Source organism: Camarhynchus parvulus, chromosome 3, assembly GCF_901933205.1.
Source record: "Camarhynchus parvulus chromosome 3, STF_HiC, whole genome shotgun sequence".
Taxonomy (NCBI): Eukaryota; Metazoa; Chordata; class Aves; order Passeriformes; family Thraupidae; genus Camarhynchus; species Camarhynchus parvulus.
The window spans coordinates 36,087,149-36,109,919 of NC_044573.1; the positions used below are offsets into that span (position 1 = coordinate 36,087,149).

The 22,771-nt window shown below is 51.8% G+C and overlaps 2 protein-coding genes across 4 annotated transcripts; one reads left to right on the forward strand and one right to left on the reverse strand.

The window, feature by feature from the left end:
* Nucleotides 1–63: 63 nt before the first annotated feature.
* POLH (DNA polymerase eta) lies at nt 64–9,444 on the forward strand. Of its 3 annotated transcripts, none has more exons than XM_030946554.1 (10): nt 64–247; nt 346–480; nt 567–808; nt 1,068–1,237; nt 4,383–4,486; nt 5,328–5,447; nt 6,063–6,186; nt 6,807–6,872; nt 7,551–7,714; nt 8,495–9,444. In XM_030946554.1, the coding sequence occupies exons 1-10, from the start codon at nt 111–113 to the stop codon at nt 9,360–9,362; spliced, it is 2,130 nt and encodes a 709-aa protein (XP_030802414.1). In that variant the 5' UTR covers nt 64–110; the 3' UTR covers nt 9,363–9,444. The 3 variants fall into 3 exon arrangements, with proteins under 3 accessions (XP_030802414.1, XP_030802416.1, XP_030802417.1); XM_030946557.1 differs by having other exon boundaries at nt 153–251; XM_030946556.1 differs by lacking the exon at nt 567–808 and having other exon boundaries at nt 346–392.
* A 2,132-nt stretch (nt 9,445–11,576) lies between these two features.
* Nucleotides 11,577–22,242, reverse strand: GTPBP2 (GTP binding protein 2). Its single transcript, XM_030946427.1, has 12 exons — nt 22,014–22,242; nt 19,762–19,788; nt 18,978–19,162; nt 18,590–18,698; nt 17,852–18,049; nt 17,401–17,575; nt 16,543–16,762; nt 15,982–16,117; nt 15,512–15,570; nt 14,616–14,787; nt 14,174–14,338; nt 11,577–13,790 (listed from the first exon to the last, which is right to left on the reverse strand). Exons 1-12 carry the CDS (start codon nt 22,191–22,193, stop codon nt 13,593–13,595), a joined length of 1,824 nt encoding a protein of 607 aa, XP_030802287.1. The 5' UTR covers nt 22,194–22,242; the 3' UTR covers nt 11,577–13,592.
* Between the last annotated feature and the right edge of the window lie 529 nt (nt 22,243–22,771).

Here is a 22,771-nt window from a genome sequence, read left to right on the forward strand (position 1 = left end):
GTACGGGCGCCGCAAAGCGGCGGGCCAAGGCGGGGCTCTCCGCCCCACAGAGCGGGCGGTTACTCAATCATTCACTCAGTCGGGCGGGAGCCGGTGGTGGCGGCGGCGGCATGTCTCGGGGCCGGGAGCGCGTGGTGGCCCTGGTAGACATGGACTGCTTCTTCATGCAGGTGGAGCAGCGCCTCGACCCGCAGCTGCGCGGCCGCCCTTGCGCCGTGGTGCAGTACACCGAGTGGCAGGGCGGCGGGTAGGTAGGCGAGCCGCCTTGGCGACCCCGGCTCCTCGTCCCACCCCGCTCCCCGCGGGGCCGGGCCCGCCCCGCACTTCACCTCCGTGTCTTGGCAGGATCATCGCGGTGAGCTACGAGGCGCGCGCCTTCGGCGTGTCCCGCGGTATGTGGGCGTCGGAGGCGCGGGCGCTGTGCCCCGAGCTGGCGCTGGCCCGGGTGCCGCAGGCGCGGGGCAAGGCGGACCTCACACGGTGAGAGCGGGGGCCGGGGGTGGCGGCGGCGCGGGCCTCCCTGGTGGCGCGAGGCGGCGGCTGAGCCCGTGCCCGCCGCCCGGCAGGTACCGGGAGGCCAGCGCGGAGGTGATGCAGGTGCTGTCGCGCTTCGCCGCCATCGAGCGCGCGAGCATCGACGAGGCGTACCTGGACCTGACGGGCAGCGCGCGCCATCGGCTGCGCGAGCTGCGCGGGCGGCCCCTGGCGGCCGCGCTGCTGCCCAGCACCTTCGTGCAGGGACTGCCCGCAGAGCCCGGCCCCGAGCCCGGCGGGAAGGGCGCGCACCGAGCTGATCCCCGCGGGAAGGGTACGCACCGACCCCCGCCCCCCCCCGGGAAGGGCCCGCTCCGCCTGCTCTGACTGCCCCGAATCGAGAGCGTAGTAAATGGGGCCTGCGTTTTCCGCAGTGAATGGATTTTAAAGCGCCTCTTCTCCCTGTGGCTGGAATGCGCTTACGGAAGCCTGCAGCTGGTGGCTGGGACTGGCTGCTGCGGGTCTCTTTGCTGGGCTCAGCAAGAAGTGCCATATCGTGTCCCCTTGAGATCCCTTTTGTGTCCCTTTTCTAGAGGAGCTGCGGCAACGTGGTTTGGACGAGTGGCTGGCGTCGCTGTCTTTCGATAACCCAGATTGTCCTGACCTGCAGCTGACCATGGGCGCAGTAATTGTGGAAGAAATTAGGGTGGCAGTGGAAGAAGCTACCGGATTCCGGTGTTCAGCTGGCATCTCGCACAACAAGGTACATGCATAACACATCAGCCTGATTTCTTCTGGGTTGCAGAGTCAGAACATGCTGTAGATGCTCTCCTATACTTACAAGTCTCCTGTACAGAAGACAAACCAAATTGGGAATGCAACCATGTGTGATCACACCTTCAGAGAAATTATAAGACATCTGGAAATGGGAGGAGTTGTTTCCCCAGAGCTGTGGCCTGGGCAGTCAGCAATCCCCTCATTTACTGCCTGGATTCCTGGTGCACCCTAATGAGTGAGCTCACTAGGAACAAAAGGAGTTTAAGTCCTCCAGAAGTGTTTTCTGTAGAAAAAACAGAAGCATAAAGCAGATAATCTTCACCTTGAGTTTCAGGCAACAGTCACTGTAGCTAGTTTTACTGACACAAATTCCCAGATACTCAGTGGCAGAAGAACACCAGATTGGGGCACTGAGGTGAGGTGGGTTGTTTTTTGTCTTTCTGGTGAGTCAGTGTTTACTCTGCTGGCCATGGGGATTTGGGTGATGCTCAGCCAGCTGCCGAGAGCAGCCACAGCAGCACTTGGTGCATGACAGCAGCTGCAGAAACAAATGGACTTTGATGCTGCAGCTACAGAGGATTTCCTGCTGGGTGAAATGCAGGCTGCTTTGCTGAGACATCCCTTTTGCTCTGCAGAAGAGGGGCTTATTTATAGAGTAATAACTTTATAAAGGCAAGCTCTGACTTAAAAAAAAAAGAAAGAAAATGAAGACTAAATGGATGCTTTGGAGTTCAAGGAAGATATATTTCATTGACTGCTGCAGAAACAGCTGGTACTACTGCCAGCTGTACACAGGGATTGGAACTGGTTCTGCACTGGCTTAGTCTGAAACTAGCAGAGACTGTGAGGCAGAAATGAGCTAGCTGAGGAATGTCACTGGTGTAGAAATTTCTAGTGGAAGCTATGTTCAATTTCCCTTTTTGCTTTCTTTAGTCAAGAGTAACAGAGAACTTCCCTGATATCCCTAGCAGCTTCTCCCAGCTTCCATTTTCTACGCCAGCATTTTTTTTTGAAATAGTAAGGACATTGTGATGTACTGTGCTATCCCTGAAGAACTGTGTATCTGTAGCAGCAAGCACAGTGCAGAGATCACCACAGCATACTTGTGGCTGTGCAGAACACTGTGCTGTGCTTCCACAGCCAGCTCACCTTGGTGAGTACAAACCTTTTCTGCAGAACAAAAGAGGTGCTCTCAGTAAACCAGCCCACCTTCCACCCAGCAGGAAGCCCTCTGTAGCTACAGCATCAAAGTCAGCAAAGTCTGTTTGTTTCTGCAGCTGCTGTCATGCACCAAGAGCTCCTGTGGCTGCTCTTGGCAGCTGGCTGAGCATCACCCAAATCCCCATGGCCAGCAGGGTAAACACTGACTCACCAGAAAGAGGAAAAGCAACCCACCTCACCTCGGTGCCCCAATCTGGTCTTCTGCCACCGAGTTGCTGGGAATTTGTGTCAGGAAAAACCATTCTCAAGCTATAACAACTGTTGCCTGAAACTCAAGGTGAACTGGTTTTCCCAATGAAGTACCTTCTTAGAGTACACCAGGAACCCAGATGATGAATGAGACCAAAAAATTAGGAAGCACCTGAAGGATAACAGCATGGCTTTCTCAAGAACCATTCATGACAAATTCATTTATGTGCCCTCCTTGACAGCATAAGTGACCAAATGTGGAGGAAAGACTACAGATGTGAGGTGTCAACCTTGAAGTTTCTAACACACCTCACCCTGAGCTGAGTAACCTGGTGATGACACTGTAGCAGACAACATGGCTGAAGTTGTCTGAAGGGCATGCATGTAGCTGAAGAGAACATTACTGTTTCCCATAATGATTTTGTTCAGTGAGGTGCACTTTAAATTGGGATGTTCAGAGTGGGACCCTGGGGGGATCTGTCCAAGGTCTGCTAAGAGCCAGCATTTTCACTGAAGCCTACAGAGAGGGAACAGCTGTGTGAATTCAGGTGTTGCACAGATGAGGCTCAGGGCCTGGGCTGTGAAAGTTCTGAGATGAAATTAGAGTTGAATATTCTGAGCTTGAAAAAGCTTAGAGTCAGTGTGAAATCACCAAACAGCACTTCTTATGCTTCTCTTATGCTCATTGACTGTTTTTGTGGTTTATAGAAAAAAAGCAACCAGCAGGATTTTGGCTGAGTCACAGTAAGTCAGGAAGTAGCCTGGAGTTGTTGTGGACAAGCAGCAGGATGAGTCAGTAATATAAGTGCTCTTGTAGAAATGCCAAATCCTGTTTCAGCATGTGCAGTTTACAGAAGGTGTCAGAAAAAGTAAATGATTTCTCCCCATGAAGTCTCAGTGATTGGTTTCGCTTGCAGCACGTCACTTTATGAGGTGGGTAAACTTGGAAGTCTCTAGCCAGACAAGAAAAACAGTGATTGGACATCTGAAAAGGGATCTACTTTGTCTAGAAATGATTTCAAATGTATGTAAGCCTGTAAAATGGGCTATTAATAAAGGTCGTAGCTCAATAGGCAGGCAAGAAATTTTGCTTAGTTACAGGATGTGTGGCAAAGCACTGAAAGAGAAAGTTATTAAGAGTTGTTCAATAAAACCTCAAACACCCAGCTAAATGTACTTCAAGCTGATCTGTGTATTTTTGACCCTGTGGTAGCTTAGAGTGGGAAGGGAAGCTGTATAGGAGAGCTGCATTTCAAAGGTTTCCTTTTAAAGCACTATGCTGTTGCACACCTCACAGAGAGAAGATTAAAATAGTGACATTGAGAAAAAGCAAGACAAACACAGAAGGAAAAAGGAAATGAGAGGAAATGAAGGAAAAAGGAATAGTGAGAGACATAGCCTGGGGGAGGACTATGGGCATGGTGTGGAAGTTCTGGCATGCTTGCCTGATGGAAAACTATAGCAACCACAACAGATGAAAGATGTTTATCTGCTTGGAGCAGGAGTCCAGCAATTCACAGAACTAAAGCCTGGAAGCAGCTAATGCATGTCAAATCCTGAGGTGGATACTGCCTAAGAGCAAGCAGTGGTATACCCTGCACATATTTCTAGCAGCCATTCCAAAGGCAGCTCTTAGAGGTGATGCAGCACAAGCTGTTAGGTGGAGTCACATTAGTGCACGGTGTATAATAACAGAGTTTCCACCTTCTTCTGTGTTACAGACACTGGCAAAGCTGGCCTGTGGGTTGAACAAGCCCAACCGACAGACGCTTGTGTCTGCACGGTTTGTGCCACAGCTCTTCAGCCAACTGCCCGTCAGCAGCATGTGAGTACCAGGGAGCTGCTGCTGCTGCTCCTGGCCTCCTCAGCACAGCAGTGTGAGCTCACTGACAGCAGCCAGCAGAGGCTCTCAGCTCCACACTAACTGCTTGTCAGTGCTCCCAACAAACAGAGGGAACCCTGCCTGTGATCTCTTGTGGCTGTGAGTGACAGTTCAGGGTGTGTGCTTGGGAAGTACAGCCCGGCTGGTGAATGGACCACAGTCCAAAAGCCTGTGGGCATCCTTTCCCAGGGTAAGGCTGTGCTCAGGATGTCTGCTGGGGTGTATAGGTGTAAGCCAGAAGCAACTGTGAGCAAGGAGGCCATAGCTGTTCCCCAGTGTGACTGACAGCTGTCCTCACAGAGAGCAGATGTGGTTTGCTTTTGAGCATCCACACTGTGCACAAGTACTTTTCCTGGTGTAGGGAAGTGTTACCAGCCCTGCTGCTCCAGAAGAATGGATCCCTAATCCTGCTCCCCAGACCTGCACTGCTGCTCTCTGCTTTCTGTGTCTTGCAAGGGATGGAGAGGGATGTGTGTGGGAAAGGGTCCTTTCTATGTAGGAAGAAGGAAGCTGTATGTGAGGCATTCTTCAGAGCATGGTTTGGGGTCAGATGGAGCTGAGGGAGAAGCACTAAAATTGGGGAACCTAAGGAGCAGTTCCTACATCAACTCCTATGCGTCCTTTTACTATGAGCAGAAGAGCCACGTGCCAGGTGTTCCTTTTGTCCTGCTAGTTCCTAGCAGCTTCTAGTTGTCCTTATCTAGGAACAGCTGCTGCAATGAGACTTGTCACAGTGTCCACATGATGCTTCATTTGTGTTTTTTCCTTTGTTTCTCTGCCGTAGCCGTAACCTGGGAGGCAAGCTTGGCACTGCTATCACAGACATCCTGGGAGTGGAGTACATCGGGGAGCTGACACAGTTCAGTGAGACTGAGCTCCAGACACATTTTGGAGAAAAAACCGGGTAATGATGAACCACTCACCACAACTTGGCTCTTGGCAGGGATTGAGACTTCCTTTCAGTCACAGAACCTTGTTCTGCTGTGATTAGGAAGGCTGGAAGGTAAAACTTCAGTGACATCTTTGGGAAGCATTGATCTGTTGGGCCCACAGCAGGTTTCCAGTCTTGCCTGCTCCCAGGCACCCTCCCCAGGATAATATTTTGCTTGTCAGCCAGTGCCTCAGCCTTCCTCTACAGGATCCAAGGATGGGGTCAAAGGGCTGGTTCTCTGCAGGCTAGACAGAGGGCAGTCTTGACAGTTGCATCATAGACGAAATTGCAAGGCTAGGCTGGAGCCAGAAACACAGCTCTGGGCCCAGAACAGTGGTTGGACACCCCTGCAGACTGGTGAACTGTTGCCACTTCAGGAGAAGAGGTGGAGGAGTTGTGCTGACAGGCAGTTGTGGCCTGAAAGACTCCTGCCTGTTCAGCTGTGGCTGTGACTGTAGAGTGGAGGATGAGAGATAGTCACAGCTTGCACGAGTTGAAAGCAGGGCTCAGCAGGAGACTGACGTGCTGCCCAGTGATGCCTGCCTGTCTGTAGCTGCCTTAACCTCATGCCTTCCCTGTGGCTTTCAGATCTTGGCTCTATGACTTGTGCAGAGGAATTGAAGAGGAACCTGTCAAAAACCGGTACCTGCCCCAGTCTATTGGCTGCAGCAAGAATTTCCCTGGGAAGTCAGCCCTGGCCACACAGAAGGCGGTAGGAGAAGCCTATATCTAGCATAAGGCTTGGTTTTCACACTGGAGAAGATAAGAATACTAAAAACAGACTAGCTTGTAAAACTGCTGCTTTTCTGCACATTTATGCCCTGAAACTCAGCCTAGAGGCTCAGTGTGAGAAGGTGGTTTGAGCTCTGGAAGTCCCTGTTGACAGAAATGCATTGACAAACTCCTGCACAAAGAGGTCCATCCTGGTTGTAACTTCCATGAGCAAAACTGGGCCTGTGCTGTTGAAAAGTTATTCACAGTGCCAAGCTTCAAGACCATGGTTGCTAGCCCAAAGAAAAAGGCAGGATGCACTTTAGCAAATAGGTGGGGGGCAGTTCCCACTGAGCTGTAGGAAGATGGAAAGAGAAATCCAGGACAGGGAATGTAGGTTATTTGGCAAAGTCTAGTAGTAATGCAGGGCTTGTATGGTATCTAAAATGTCCTTCCCTGCATTGTTGAATCTCAGCTGGACTGATTTCTCAAGGTCTACTACACATATGGGGCCTTACAATAGTCTGTCCATTCCAGTCTGATCCCCCCCAGCATTCCCCTTGTACTGTGGTACTGCTGTGAGCAGAGGCCCAACCTGTTTGTTACCCCTGCTTTGTCCAGGTGCAGCACTGGCTCCTGCAGCTGGCCTTGGAGCTGGAGTCCAGACTGAACAAGGACAGGAGCCAGGTAAGGAGGGGAGGCACAGGGAAACAAGGAGGCACATTTGCACCATAAGTGGTTTGCAGGACGCTGAGGGTGGTATGTGGGAGGGGAGGAAATCTGCTCACCCACAGATGTGTGCCTGTGTGCTGAGGTGTCCCAAGAAGAGAGGTGTGCAGGAGCATGGCCCGGGAGGATGGTTTTGCCCCAGAACACTGCAGGGTTAAGAACAGTCCTTGTCCCATGCTTTATGTGCAGTGGCTTTCAGATGCAGGGATCTGAAAGCCACTGCACCTTCCTTCTGCTGCACTGCTGGTCCCTTGCAAGCCCTTTGCTGACCCAGGTGTGCCCTTGGGCTGTGAGAGGGAGTGCTGTGCTCCCATCTGGATGGTAGGCTGCAGGCCAGGGTGGGAGTAATCCACCAGCTTTGGCACTGCAGCAGGGCCAAAAAAACTGTGGAGCTGCCTTTGAGGGAAAGCAAGGACTAGCTGCTTCCCATCCTGTGTGGCACAGCTGTGCAAGCACTTGTTGTTGTGTATCCCATCCCTTGGCAATCAGGCCGGGCAGGACATGTCCCACCCCACCGTCAGGAGCTGGCAGGGGGGTGGAGGGCTGGGCAGGGCTCCAGGCGGGGAACAGTCCCCATGGCTGTTCCTGAGCTTTCCTGCAGGAGTCGCTGGAAGCACAGCTCTGCTCTCCCGGCAGAACCACCGCGTGGCCCGGCAGCTGATGGTGGTGATCCGCCAGCAAGGGGACACCCGCGTGTCACGTCTGTGTGCCCTGTCCCGCTATGACGCACAGAAAATGTGCAACGACGCCTTCACCCTCATCCAAACCTGCAACGTGGCTGGGGCTCACCAGGCTGCATGGTGAGTGTGGGACAAAGTGGGTCACCTGTGTCAGGACTGGTTCTGATGTGGGAGGTATTGGATGAGCCAGAGACCCATTGGGAAGGAACTGAAGTTAATTTGAGTGGCAGGAAAAGTGATTTCCAGCACCCTCACAGTAGAGTGCAGAGACCTTTTAGCAGTAGGACAGCCTGGCCTCTTCTGAGCCCCGCATCTGGTGAGACACTTCTGTACTGGGAGTTAGGATTGCCACTGGCTGGGGTTTATCCAGCTGAAGTGAGGCTGTCCTGACCCTGCTGGGCTGAAGAAATTAGCTAAGCCTGGTTGTCCTACCCTAAGGACAAAGGTTTTTGTGAGGAAGCCATTGGGGCAGGAAGAAAAATGAAAATGCACAACTCCTTCAGCATTTTCTTCCTTCCTTCTGCCCTGCAGAGAAGGCAAGAAGGTCCTGTCTGTTAAACTCTGACAAGGCTGCTGCTCCTTTAGTGTGTTCTCATCTCACAGCAGCTTCAGCCTGTAGTGACTGAAAGTCCAGGCTGGCAGTTGGCTGCTCCTGCTCCAGTGCCCTTCCTTTGGGAATTGCTGCTTTGGAAAGAGGGGTTCTGCTTTGCCCAGCACAGCCTGCTATGTCTGTTCTGGAGGTAGCAATACTACTTTGTCAGAGCAAACATCTCTCCCAACCCTTCCCAGATACTACAGTTCCCCTGTCTGTGAATGTTTTGTGTTGTTTAAAGTCTTACCTCAAAAGATTTCTTGCTTTCCAGGCTGTTGTCTGAGCTGATGTCACTCTGTCCTTTGCAGGTCTCCACCTCTGATTTCAGTGCAACTCTCAGCAAGCAAGTTCTCGGAGCCTGTCACCCTCTCTACAGGCATTGCCACCTTCCTGACGGGTGATGCCCAGCCTGATGGCACTGCCACCACCAGCCAAAACTCCACATCTTGTGGGAGGGCCGGGGTCAAGTTCTTTAGGAGCCCGAGCAAAGAGCTTCGGCAGAAGCCAGCTAGTGCTATCGAGTCGTTCTTCCAAAAGGCAGCAGAGCGGCAGCTGTCACAGGCAGTGACAGCAACCAGCCTGCCCACTGCTGCCACTGCAGAGCCAGCTGTGCCCAGCTCCCCAGAGCACCAGGAGAGAGCTGCTGTTGGCTTGCCTGTTGGACTTGCCTCTGTACAGTGTGACCTGGAGTCCCCTGTGAAGCAGGATCCCAGCGATGCCAGCCCTACTTCTCTGTACAAGAGGCTTTGCCGGGAGAAGTTGCCATCAGATGCCACACAAACACCCTCAACTCCACCCAGCTCCAGGACCCTTCTGAAATTCCAGCCAGCTGTGGAGGGAAATGAGCAGAATTTGCCACCCTCTCCTGAGCTCGCCCTGCTGCCTCCTGCCTCTCCAGGGGACCAGCAGCGCTGTGAGAAGTGTGGCCAGCTCGTGCTGGTGTGGGAGTTCCCAGAGCACATGGACTACCACTTTGCTCTGGAGCTGCAAAGCTCTTTCCTGGAGCCCAGCCCTCCCATGGCTCCAGACGCAGCTCCCAATGCAAAGGCTGTGGCTTCCAGGTCTCCTGCCAAGGCTAAGAACAAGCCCAAGACTTCAGCAGGATCTAGTACAAAACGACCCAAGGAAGGTGTGACAAGAACTTTAGATTTTTTCTTTAAGCCCTTACCTCCTTAACTCTCAGCCACACTGGGTGTTTTTAAAGAATCGGTATTTTTAAATAATCAGTATTTTTAAATAATCAGTGTTTTTAAAGAATTGGTGCTTTTAAATACAGTTAAAAGTTTTTATATGCCTGTCAGGTTTTAATGCCAAAAAGTCTAGTAAATTATCTTCACCCCAAGTCTAAGAGGAACTGGAAGTCACGAATTGTGTAGATGTAGCCTGTTTGGCTGGTGGCAGCTAAGCCTGCCTCTGCCTGCCTGGTGCTACTAGAAGCTGCATAGTACTGTCACCTACACCTCTTACCATAGGTATTTGCATGCCATCACTGCACAGTAATTCTGTTCCTCCTATAAAAGCAGCTACTGTAAGTGCAGCAGCTTATCCCAGGGAATCTCCGGCTAAGCCTTGGCTTGAACCCCTGTCTAATCACTGTATAAAACCTTCAACTCATGGTTCTACTCTGGCTGCAGTTGCAGGCCTTGTCCTTACTGTGTAATTTATATGTGGTAGCTTAGCCCAGTTATTCCTTCTCCCCTCCACCTGGAAGACAGTGATTTTTATTCCCTCCTTCCCACACCCCAGGATTTATGTTAGAGATGGTTTAATAACTCCCTCTGTGTAGCAGTCCATTGCATTATGCTTATCAGCAGCTCAGGAGTACACAAGGAAGACTACTCCCGTCATAAAAGATTTAAGGAAGCAGTAGCTGCAGAGGCACACTTTCTGGTGGCCTCTTCGAGAACTCTGCACTAATTCATACTAATTGGTATTGACACATAAGCAGTCTACTGTTAGAGCCCTCACTAGAAGAGAGAGAAAACATGCCAAAAGTCACAAAGAGCACTGTGAAAGCTTTTGTTTTGTAGAGTGCATAAGCACATTTTTCCTCCTTCCCAGGCTCTGAGTGATACTAGATACAACTTACTGACAGGTACCTGTTCTGACTGGGCTCTGCCAAATGACTTTTCAGCTCTTTGAGCCATAGGCCACAGTACAGTGGCCGCTCCAGAGCTCCACAGATTACAACAGCCAACAAAGCAGAGTATCATGGAGGGGACAAGCAGGCATTGGGAGAGGGTGAGACTGGCTCCAGGGCAAGAGAAGTGCTCTCAGCTGCCTGGCAGGATTCAGCTCTGCTACACTGTCTGCTGCCTGGAGCCCGCCAGAAGCTCTGCTGCCAATAATTTGAGCGTGGCTCTTTGGGCGGTGGGAAGAATGTGCCACGTCAAGGCAGCTCTGGGTGGGGTTAGGAATCGAATTTCAGGGAGTTTCATCAGCTGCGGTCTTCCCTTCCTCGGGCAGGGGGGGAGAGAGCCTTTCAGGCAGCAGATAATGATGCAAACTGCAGCTGTGTATCATCATCCTAAATGCAGCTGTTGAGCTGCTCTCTCCTTCCAGCAGACAGCCTGTGCTGGGATGCTGCTACATTACTGTCAGTGGAGTCTAATACTTGACATCACAGTCATGAAATTTCAAGAACAACAAGAAACTCATTCTGGTGTGTGCAGCTCTGGTAATAAGTAGAGGAAGGAATGAAGTCACTCCCACTAATGACAGTCCTAACATTGCGAAGTGACAAATTTCTCAAAGTCCTCACGTGAAGAGAACCAGTCTGGCAGGATTGTCCATCTCCTGTGACAGTGGCACATCTCATTTCCTAAGTGTCTGGCAGGACTGGACCCTGCAGATGCCACTATCTGACACAAAAACAAGTCTAGAAAAGGCAGATCCTTTTGGTCACAAGTCATCTCTACAGGGAAACCTTTCTGCCTGTACTTGTCCCAAGGGAACAATCTGTTCTCATGAAGACAAGGCAGTCACGAACCTCTTGATAAGGTCGAAGCTATTTTAGAAACAAATCACCGGTTAGATGTGTGCCCTAGAAAGCATCTCTTTAATTAGGCTCTGGGGGAATTTGTGACTGTGAGGAGGCTCTTGCCACAGCCCAGAGTCCCGCCCACAGCAGCCCAAAGTGCTGTGCTCAGGGTGACGTGGCTGCTGTCACCTCGGGCTGCACACCCAGGCTTGCTCAGATAAGCCGGGAGCGCAGGGTTGTAAACAGCAGCGCGTGCATTCTTTCCACACCACGGCGGTATTTATAGGGCTGAATGCAGGAAGCTTAGGAATGGGTGAAGGGTAGCCAGCTCCAACTGTGACCCAGCTCCAAGGGCAGCAGAGTAAGAGCCCAGCTCCACCCTCACTCACTGTACAACTCAGCCAGCAAGCTCAATAAAACATCTTTATTCTGTACATTTATATAGATGCTTGGAGAACAGGAACAATCCCCAGCATTAGAAAAATTCAAGACAACAAAACAGCAATTATGAAGAGCATGGCACCAAGAACAGTCATGCCACAGATGGCAGGGATGAGGTGAGACCAGCCATCAGCTGTTTCAGAAAAGGTCACAGCACCCCCCTTTGGGGCAGAAAACACCAGTGCAGAAGAGTACAAAGAGCTGGAGTCCCCCACCCCCAGCCAACTCTTTGTGACACTAGCACCAAAGGGAAGAGCCTGCTGGCAGCTGGGACCTGTCCTTCTTGCAGGCATTGGTGAAAAGACTGTCATTGGAATACCCAGCCCACTGCCAGAATGGGGAATAAAAGGGATCTTGCTTGAGCAGTGACCCTGAGCCAGCATCTCCTTTCTCTCTGCTGGGGATGCAGCAGTTTTCAGCTGGATTGTGCTCCCTCCAAGGGACAGGTCACTCCTGCAACTATTAAGCTGCCTTTCCTTCATTTATGCCACCACTTGCCGGGCTTCCCCCCACCTCAGCATGCTCCTGGCAGGGTGCAGCCCCCACCTTCCTGCCCCACGATGGCCTCACCCAGCACAGAGACCCAGGGCCCTGCACAGCAGCGCCTGTGCCAGCGGCCCAGCAGCAGAACTGCTCTCAGCATGGCACAAGGGCCACTTGTGTGTCCAAGTCCTGTCATAGGACCTTAGCCTTCTCTTCAGTCAGGGCTAGCAGGCCACCACACCAACCAGCAGGACTTGCTGAAGGCCTTTTGCTCACAGCAGACACATTTGGTCTAACAGTCAACAATAAAACCAAAAGCCTATGTACAGCTTTACAGACCCTGCTGCACCCTCCAGGCTGCACAGCAGAGCTGCAAGACAGAGTGGGAGACCTGTGCTCCACTCTACATAGAGTCCTTGCTGGCAACATCAGCTTCCCTCTGACAACAAACACTGGTGGCAATGGAAAGAAAGGAATTCTTGCTCCAAGAGAAATAAAAACCATGCCACTGTCAAAACAGAAGTTACCTGGTTTTGTGTAGGTAATGCAGCCTGTCCTCCTCACACATTAAGGCAAGCGTGTGAGGAACAAGGTGGGCTGGGAACAGCCACACCAGGCAGCCCACTGCAAACCACTGCTACCCATGTGCAGACGGCACCTTCAGGTGAGCATCCATGGAAACAACCTCCTCATCCCAGCACAGGCCTGGGCCCTGCTCTGCTCCACAGAATGGCCTCCTGTCCAGCTGCTGCAAGGAACAGATCCAAGTACAAACTCTGTCTTCATGATGTTATGTCAGGAGGCTGTGCCACTCAGAGCAGCCACAGCTTCCTGGAAGCCATAAAGAGGGATGCTGAAGAAATGTGTACATGTGAGTGGGGAACAGGACATCTGTCCAACACTCAGATTGGAGTAACGCAAAACCAGTGCACAAATGGACACACAGCAGATTAAAGCCAACCAAGATTCAAACGGTTAAAAAGTGTCCTGAACACATTCTGAGCGGTTCAGCCAAGCCCCTGATGTGGGTAGCATGGTCTGTTCCATCCCCTGCCCAGAAGGATTTACTGAAGGATGATTTGAGAGAACGCTGTTATCAACTCAGTCCTCAGACAGCAAAAATGGGACCAGACCTTGTGTCAGAGATGGAAAAACATCCCTTCACTGCTTGTCTTCAAGGTCGCTGCGCCTCCCAACCAGCAATTTTCAAACAGTAAACAAAGCCAATACTTGCTTGCCCAGGTCTGCAGGTACCTCTGATCTATTCTGAAGGAGTCTATTCCAAATGAAAGCTGCAGGCGATGTGGAGAACATGCTTAACTTGTCCCACGTACGGCACTGAATGGAAGAAATTCTCTCATGCTCCATCTCACAGTGCAGAGGAGGGACATCCACACTAGAACAGGACAGCAGCAGCTCCAGGCATTGCTCAGAAAGCCACAGGAGCTTCCAGCCTTCTCCCCAGGTGCTGGTGAGTGGAGATTTCTCTGACCTACTGGTAGTCAGAAGCTCAGCTGTCCAGGCCCCAGGGACTCCTCCAGGCCGTTTTCTTTAGTGGTGATGGCTTGGAGGTTAGTGACATGCCCAATGCCTTTGGTGACTCCTTCACGGAAAAGTAGTTTGGCTCCAATCTTCAAGTATTCAGGATGCTTGATGAACCTGAAACAGACAACTGCCTTCTCTCCTGTCCGCAGCTTGTCCTGAAAAGAAAAATGGGAGAGCTTAGACACATCTCCCAAGCTGATGCATGCAGGCAGAGGTATGTGTGGATGGCAAGAAGATGAGACAAATGAGCAGCCTTCTTCAGACTGCAAGGCTTGAGCCCTTCCCATTACTGTATACATAAGAAGAGACAGGAAGACACAAGCCCTGACGAATAGAGTTCACCTCTCTTCTTAAACGTGTTTGGAGGAAAAGCAACCAAATGGGCAGGATAAAGGGATAGAGTCTGCTCTAGGAAGCGACACAGCTACTCAAAATACCAGCAGACCGCAGCTTTACTAGAGGGTGTAGTGGAATCTTAACAAACCAAACAAACCCCACAGGGAGGTCCATCTTCCTCCCCTTTCTTCCCATGGCCTACCTTTCCATGGATCTTCTCTACAATAGCTGTCTGTCGCACATTCCCCACGTGCACCGTCACCTGAAACCCCTTCCGGAAAGTTGTGGCATGGAATAACAGAACGATCTCGGCTTCAAACACTGAGCAGATGGTGGGGTTCATTTCTGGGCTCACCATCACCATGCCCTGCAGAAAAACCCAAGGCTCAGACCAGTCAGGGCCAGTCCCCTTGCTTCTGAATAGCCCCCAAAACCACAAATTCACCTCCACTTTGTGACTTAGGCTTACATCCCATTCTCAGCCTTGTACTCACTGTAATTTGTAACCTGGCCATTTCCTCCCCTTCCAGCAAGTTTCCTGCAAACATTTGTACTTCATTCCCACCCTACCACTGGGGGGTGCCCAGGGAAGCCTCCAGCCCTGCTCACTGGAGCAGTGAAGGACTTGCAGGAGCAGGACTAACCTTGCGCAGCAGGGAGCGGTCGAAGGGTCCGAGGGCCAGAGTGGCTGCCTGCCCGGCCCGCAGCACGCGGCAGGCAGAGCGGTTCCGCTGGATGCTGCACACCTTCAGCCGAAGGAACTTCCCGTCGTCAGTGGGACCAACCACCAAGTTCTCCCCTTCTCGGCAGATCCCACTGCCCAGGGTAGAAGAGCAAGACACAGTTAATCAGGAGACAAAGACATTTCACCCTCCAAGATCAACCTGAACAAATTCCCCAGGGCCAGGTCTTTGGACTCTTACCCTGGACCAACTAACAGGAGACAAAGCTGCTGGGAATCAGGATTTCTTACAGCAGGAGTAAAAGTCACACTAGCACTCTTAGGAATCCCAGGTACAGACAGGGACCATTGCACTCCCAGTGCTCTGCCACAGCTTTGTTTCTGTGGAGAGACCTCAGATGACACTCTTTCAGTGTGGGTGTGCTGATGGCCAGACTGCTCTGATCGATCCCAAACACGGAGGGACAGCTGCCTTTTCATGAGGTAGTGTGCAGTTAACCCCTGCTGGAATCAGAGGATCTACCTTTTACATTTCCTCCCCCTACCTGAGGAAGGAAGAAAGCAACTCCTTGGGATCATGCCTAACCTCTGCCAACCCTAGATTCCAGCATGCCTTCTTTCAGCATACTTCAGGACACATTCCTAATCCAGCAACTTTAGAGCAGACTGCTTGCCACCACATGACCAATGGTCTGCTCACGTGACTTCCCAACACCCTGTAGGGCTCTACTCTCACTTGGGTCAGTCATCTGGCAGCAGTCAGGACTGAGCCTCACTCAGCTTCCACTTCTGCAGCAGGTGACTCTGTGGGAACTCCAGCAACCATTCACATCCACACGTATCTGCCTAGGCACTTACCTTGACAGAGTTCCTCCCACAACAGTCCCCACCTCTGGCACTGTATAAATTTCATCAACCTGCGGCAAGGCAACAAGAATAAGCTGCTCAGACAGACAGCTATGAAACAGCACTCCAGAATGAGGACAAAGAGCCTGCCCCTTGGGTGGAAGGAGGTGATCTCTCTGCTGGTCATCAGACACCATCTCAGAGCTTCACCAGCTCCCACTTACCCTCCCCATTAGAGGAGCAAAGCTCTTCCTTTTAAATAGCAACCAGAGAAATGATTGTATCCTTAGACAGACATCTCATGGTTACAACTGATTCAGCCTATCAGGCTTTTATCAAGGACCAAGTCTTTTTTTAATGTCTCTCAATAGCCCAGGAGTTTACCACATCTCTACCCGTGGTGTCCAAATTCCCCAAACATCTCTCCCATGGCACACCAATGAGTCCAGTATCAGAGCTAGAAACAAATGACCCTTACCCACCTGAAATTCTGTATGTTGCTGCATTAATTCTTCCTGCTCTTTACTGTTGGTCAGTGGAGGGAGGATGTTGAGGAAGACTTTCAAGAGATCCAGGTTCTCCCCAGAAACACTGGACAGTGTGAAGATTGGGGTGATGCTGTCAGAAACAAGTAGACAGAAATAAGCAGAAGGCCACAGCACAGTTCCAGAAGGTTTCTGGGATTCTGAATCTACTGAGACCCACAGGAAGATGGATACTGTACCAGTAAGTGGCTAAAGCAGGAAGGCCAGATACAACTCCACAGTAACCCCTGCCTCAATGTTTGGTTGAGGCACCAATCCCTTGTCAACATACACTTTTCTCATTAAGAAGTAACTCTAATGCAGCCTTTGCTCCCAGAGCCCAGAATAAAGTCTGGGAGGGGAAAATGCCTTCTTGGAGAATGCAAAGGTAGGAAACCTGACAAGGAGCAGAGATGTTCAAGATGTAGTCACCTCCCCTGTGTTCACCCTTCCCCAACTCTGCCTGGCAGCCCAGTCTGAATTGCCTGCTCCCAACAGAAGAAAGGAATGGTCCCTTACTTGGGAGATTGTGCAAACTGTTGTGCTGCTGTAACTGCATCGTCGTCTGAATTCACAAGCAGGGGGAGCTTGTTACAGCCTGGCTGCTTCAGGATTCGTTCCAGCTGCTTCACTGTCCGTTCCACGGTGGCTTTTGAACACAAGTCGACTTTGCTGATGACAATGAAGAAGGGGACCTTGAGGGCCATGGCCAAGCCCAAGTGCTCTCGAGTTGTGCCCGCTGCAGGAGACAAGTGAGAGTGTAGGTGCAGCAGCAGTCACCACTGTAGCTGGTTTATGCTGATAGCTGTGGCTCATTGCTATCCCACGGGCCCACTCTAGAGATTTCACTGTAACTGCTTAGTTCATCATACATTGAAAAAGCACAGTTATTCTTCTAAACAAAACTAAACATCAGTCCAGAAAAATAAAAACTACCAAGAAATTTTGTGACTGATCTGTCCGCTTCAGAAAGATGCAGTAGTTTTCATTCTTTGACCAAAGTTTGTCAGACAATAGTTACAAAAATGTCAGAGATAGATGTGGGAGAACTCCAGATGCCTTTTTACAAGACTTTGGGATCCAGCACCCCTAAGAATATTTCAAAGTTGTTTTCTTTTCTGAGAAACACTGCCCCAAATCCTGAACAAATCCTCTCAGTCCAGGGTACAGTTTAATGTTGTCTACAGCCAGTAAGAGGATCCCAGATCTACTCCCCTCTCAGGCACTCATAGACACTGGCTTACAAGGTATCAGTAGAAGCTTACAAATGAATAAACTTTTCTGAAAGCCATTCACAGCTGACAAGGACCCATTCCCCCCATTCTCCATTCCTCTTCACATGTTGCACTCAATCCATGCAGGCAGGGTGACACTCACCAATGCCAGTGTTGGCACTAACCACCAGCATGGCAAAGTCTGGGCAATAGCTGGTGAGGCCAAAGATGGTTGTTTTCAGATACTTGTGGTGACCAGCCAGGTCAATGAAAGTGATCATCTTGGAAGAACTCTCACAGATCTCTTCTGCTGTCCGGGAGTCGCTGTAATTTACCACCTAAGGGATAAGGAGCTTGTGAGAGAGGCAGCCCCAGCAGGCACGTAAAGAAAACCCTTATCTATCCACTTTGATGTCAGAATTACTAAGTAGAGATCATCCACCATGGGTGCAAGAAACAGTGTCTGCTGCAAACGTACAGCAAACACTCAGATTCAGCTTGAGGCACAGAGAACTGTGCCACCTCTCTTCCCTCCTGTCCCACTCACAGTTCTAACAGGAGGGTAATCCTACTCTCCTCCAGCTTTCTGAGTTCAGCAACCTGCTCTCTCTTACCTCTCCTTTGCTGTTGAAGCCAAGGATCTCAAAGCTGATGCTTGATGTTCTTCCTGACTGGATTTCATGGAGATGCCGGAAGAGGTTGAGGCGTGCTCTGCCCCGCCCATTGTCCAGCTCTCCTTGCGTTAGGACTCCCAACAGTGTTGACTTCCCTGAGTCCACATTCCCTAGGACAGCTACTCGAAGGTCTAGGAACTACAGGAAAAAGGACAAAGAAATCATTACACTTAACCACTGTTGTGCTGAGTGCACAAGCACTACTGGGCAGTGGAGATGCAGCTCAGAGAGCTTCCCTACATCAGGGACAATATGCAGTTTAATCTTGCTCAGATTCCACTCCTGCTCCAAGCAAACCACTGCCAGCAGTCGTGATACACTCTCTAGAGTTGAGATGTGACATATCAGGCTTTGATATCACAAAAAAGACTATTTGTTGCAGCAGAGTTCCAAATCTTTCCTTGTTTGCACACAGGTCTGCATCAGAACCACTGCTATAGAAGCAAAATAATTTTTCATTTCTGATCCAGGCAATCTCCTGCACTGACATCTGCCTCAATCACAGTCTTGGAGATAAGAAGCATTATCATCAAGCCTCCCTCTGGCAGCCCTTTAAAGCATCTGCTATGGGCCAACCTATGACAAAGTGCCTCTAGGGTTTGGGCTCCCATCCCAAAAGGAAGCTACTTGTACAAAGCCTCTAGGTCTCCAAGAGGAGAAAAAACCACAGGTCCCTACCTGCTGGTTGTCAGGCACCTTTCGGACAAGCACCTCTGTTATCTTCCTTGGAACATCGCTGTCGTAATCGACCTCCCTCTCCCGCAGCACTGTAATGTCAGCCCCAACCCTGCCACAAAGACAAAAGGAAGGAGTGAGACACATTTGTACTTGACAGCTCTTGCACCTCTACGATAACAGCTGACAAAGCGCATGGGATGAAGGCTGGGGATAGCAGGGAAGGAGCCTCAAGCTTCCAGACAAAAGCCCTATAACTTTCCTCATGCTTCCAGAGCCTCAGGACTGAAGGAACGTCAGTCATACAGGGCTTTGTAGGATGGAGCTGCCAGCTGCTGAGGGGACTGCAGGGAGTCACACTGGTGGCCCTACAGACAAAAGGAGCACGTACTTCTCTGCCATGCGGCGCAGCGTCTTGAGTGAGGCTCGCATCTCCTCCTCCGAGAGGCCCACCAGCAGCCCGTTGTCCTCCACGCCGATCTGATAGACGGCCTCCCCTCGGCCCTCCTGCAGCCGCCACTTCATCTGGGTCACCAGGTGCTCAAAGCGGTACTGCGAGGGGTTCACCAGCTTCAGCTGTTTAACAGAGGGGCAGTTCTAGTCACAGCCTGGATGCAGAGGCAATCCCATTGCCCAATTCCCAAGCAATGTTCCCAACTCTGACCCACCCCTAGAAAGCACAGCCTGTATCAGTGTCTGAACAGAAGCCATGGGACAGGTGAAAAGGGGTTTCACAAAGGTACAAATATATGGTAGAAAAACTTTCCCTCATCCTGACAAAGGGATCTGTACCCTGCCTGCTGCAGGGTTAAAGACAGCCCTCTGGGACCAATCTGTGATCCAGGAACCAATAAGTGCAAATGGCAGAGAGCCACAAGAAAGTGGCAAATCATTTTCAGGGATATCTGCATCTCTCTCTCAAGAACAATACAATAAGCATCACATACTAGAAGAGATTCCTAAAAATCAGTACTGAGATCAAGCTTTTCCAGCTCAGCAGACTGGGTAATGCTTGGCACAGAGACACAGAAGATGAATGGTAGTTCCTTACTGCAGTGTCCACTCTTCTGTCCTTTCCTTGGCCATGTTACCCATAGGCTGTCTTTGGTGAAGTTACTCACTGCAAAATAACCCTCTGGGAGGAAGATCTCTGTCTGCAACCTCAAAAGACTCACCTTGTACTCGATGTTTCCATCTTCTGCCTGGTCAGAGAATGAAACAAGACAGAAGAGTTAGATGCTGTGCCCACAGGGACTTCTACAGGCACCAGCTGCCCATATATTCTGAAGCTGGTGCTAAAGATTTCAAAGACAGGGAAAGTGGCAGAAGGAGACTGTGTTAGGTCCCAGCCTTCTGCCATTCTTTCCTACACTCAACTAGAAGTTTCCTTATGGTTTGTTTGTGCTGTTTGTATCCCACATCGTGAACACCAAAGGACAAAACTAGAGTGGGGCACAAGGGTAATACTATCCAGGGGGGAATTATTTTCTGGACAGTAAAGAATAGGGCCAGCCTAACAGTCACAGAGAGAGAGTTCCAGTTTCAAAAAGGTACAGGCCAGCATAGGATTTAAAGTCTCCCCCCTCACCCATCCATGACCCACAAAATGCTACCCACAGCATCCCACTCCCACCCTATCCAGCAGCTTCCATCCATCCAATGTGCACAGAAACAGGGGCCTGAGAACAAAACCTTCTGCTTTCTCTCCTGCTCAATGATACTCTCCCTCACTCAATCAGTTTTTCAATAACTTCCTTCTACATCCTTATGTATCTTCTCTCTACAAGGAAGGACTACAGACATAAAGAAGCAAGGTAATGACTCATCTGCCAGCTAGTCACTGGCCAGAGTTCTGGAGAACCAGACCTGATTGGGACTGTCTGTACACAATATCCTCAGAAGCACTTTCTCAGGGAAGGCCAGATGGGGTTGTAACAGAAAGGTCTGGGTACTCATCAAGCTCAATTCAACCAAAACAGGCTCCAGCTTATCAAAGAGAATATCTGATTTTACAATTAGATATACAATACTTAAGTAATTTTCCCCAGCGATTCAGTATAAGGACCACTAAGAAAGGGCTGGAGCCTGCAGGCAGCCACATACTCTGTCAGACTAAATGGGGCTGGCAACAGTAAGCACTTCCTTTTCCTCTGGACACCTATTTGCATGTCAGGAGAGGCAACAGCCCTCTCCTTGCCTTCCAGCTCAGCTCTTAACCACAGCGGTGCTTACAGTGGCAAAAGGCCAACAGAAGTTCTCAGCTGTCAGCTCAGTTCTCTGGCAGCAGAGCTGTGCTGTGAGAAAAAGGTACTTGTAGCAGGTTTTCCTCTCTTGCCATCTACCAGCTTTCCAGTTCTAAGCAAAAACCATTCACCTACTGCACTGTCATCTAAATAAGGGAGTGGGTCTTCTCCAAGGCACTTGAGACTAGAAAAGCAACAAGCCTAGACTTGCTGGGGCACACACTGCACAGGGTAGCCAGAAACAGGAAGCTGAGCTGAAACCACAGGGGACTCTCCAGCCTCCAGCTGAAAGGAACAAGATCTAAACTGCAGCTGCAGGGCACAGTCCTGCCCATGGAGAAGATCTAACAGTAGCAAAGCGCTGTTTTCACATCTTCCCAAAAGTCCCAGGCCTGCCTTGTGGAGGAATTGCTCCCTCCCAGCACAGGCTATTATATATTTTACAGAAACTTCACTGACGGGGGCCAAGCAATTGATCTGAGCCAATGCCATTCTGCCCACAGTGACAGTTCTACGAGAGCGGTGACAACTGCCCCAGCTGAGCACACATCCGCGGTACTACCGATGCCACTTCTTCCTGCTGCAAGAGACAAGTGCCTCACCCTCTGTCCATGGCACCTGCAGCCCTATGGAAGGAACCAGCTGTCCAATTAGCCGGGAAGGGAGTCACCAGAACCTGTCTGGCAGCTGGAAAGGGGCTCAGACCCACCAGATGGTCTCTCGGGGAAGGAGAGATGCAAACGGGATGTTTGGAACTACGAGGCGAGTAAAGCTTTATTTTCGAAGCTATTTCGATGGCAGGCGGCAAAGCGCCCACAGACAGACGCCAGGCAGTGCGATACGACTCACGGACAGGCTCCGGTGGAGCCCGCAAGAACTCGCTGGCACCAGGGGCGCGAGCACGGCCCGGAGCAGAGCCCGGGGCAGGCGGGCGCACCGGGGCTGCAGGACAGCTCCTAGGGCTGCTGTCAGCCCGACTGACCCCGGCACGGCCCCGCACCAGCACCGCCGGCACCTCCAGCCAGACCCGCCACCAACCTGCGGGTCCGGCCCGTGGCACTGACCCGCTGCGGGGGGGCACCGACCTCCTGCCCCTCCCGGCCCTCAGCGGCAGCGCCCCCCGGCCCCGGGCCTGGTCTCCCTCCCTCCGCGGCTGACGGGACGCGGCGGCCACCGGAGCTCACCTCGGGCGGCAGGTACGGGGGGTTGTTGGCCTTCGCTCCGCGGCTCCGCCCGTTCTTCTTCTTCGTCTTCGAGCCGCCGCCGCCAGGCGCGGCCCCCCCGCGCCCGCGCAGCGCTGCGCTTGCCCCGCCGCCCGTCGGCCGACAGCAGCCCCCGAACAGCTCTGACACCCGCGAGTCCATGGCGGACACCGCGGCCCCACCGCCCCCTGCAGCGCCCGCTCCGCTCCCCGCCCGGCCCCGCCGGCCCGGCTCCGGCCCCGGCCCCGGCGTCACCGACCGCCGCGAGGCGCCCCGGGAAAGCGAGTCCCGCCCGCCTACAACGCCGAGAACGCTCCGCGCGCCTCCCGCTCGAAACTACACCTCCCGGCGTGCTCCGCGGCGCGACCAGATCGGTCCCGTACGGGTTCCATCCGCGGGGGCTGATGGGAGTTGGAGTCCAAGGGAAAGGGCGCCGCCTGTCGGCCGCGGCCGACAACGCGCGGGATGCCACCGCTCTCCGGGATCTGCGGACGCCTGTGGGTTATCCCTTTGGCAGCTCACAGCCCCGGGTTCCTGGTTATTGACATCGAGCGATCAGTCATTCTGGATTCGGGAAACTGGGGCACTTTCGAAGCTGTTTGGCATTGGAGGTACCTCATGACTACGCAGAGGCAGCAGCCCGACACAGAGCGATCCTAAAGCACGCATTAAGATCCAACCAGGGGGGCGGCCGGAACAGCAAAAGAAGCTCTAGCTGTGCGCCGCACCCCCTCACTAAG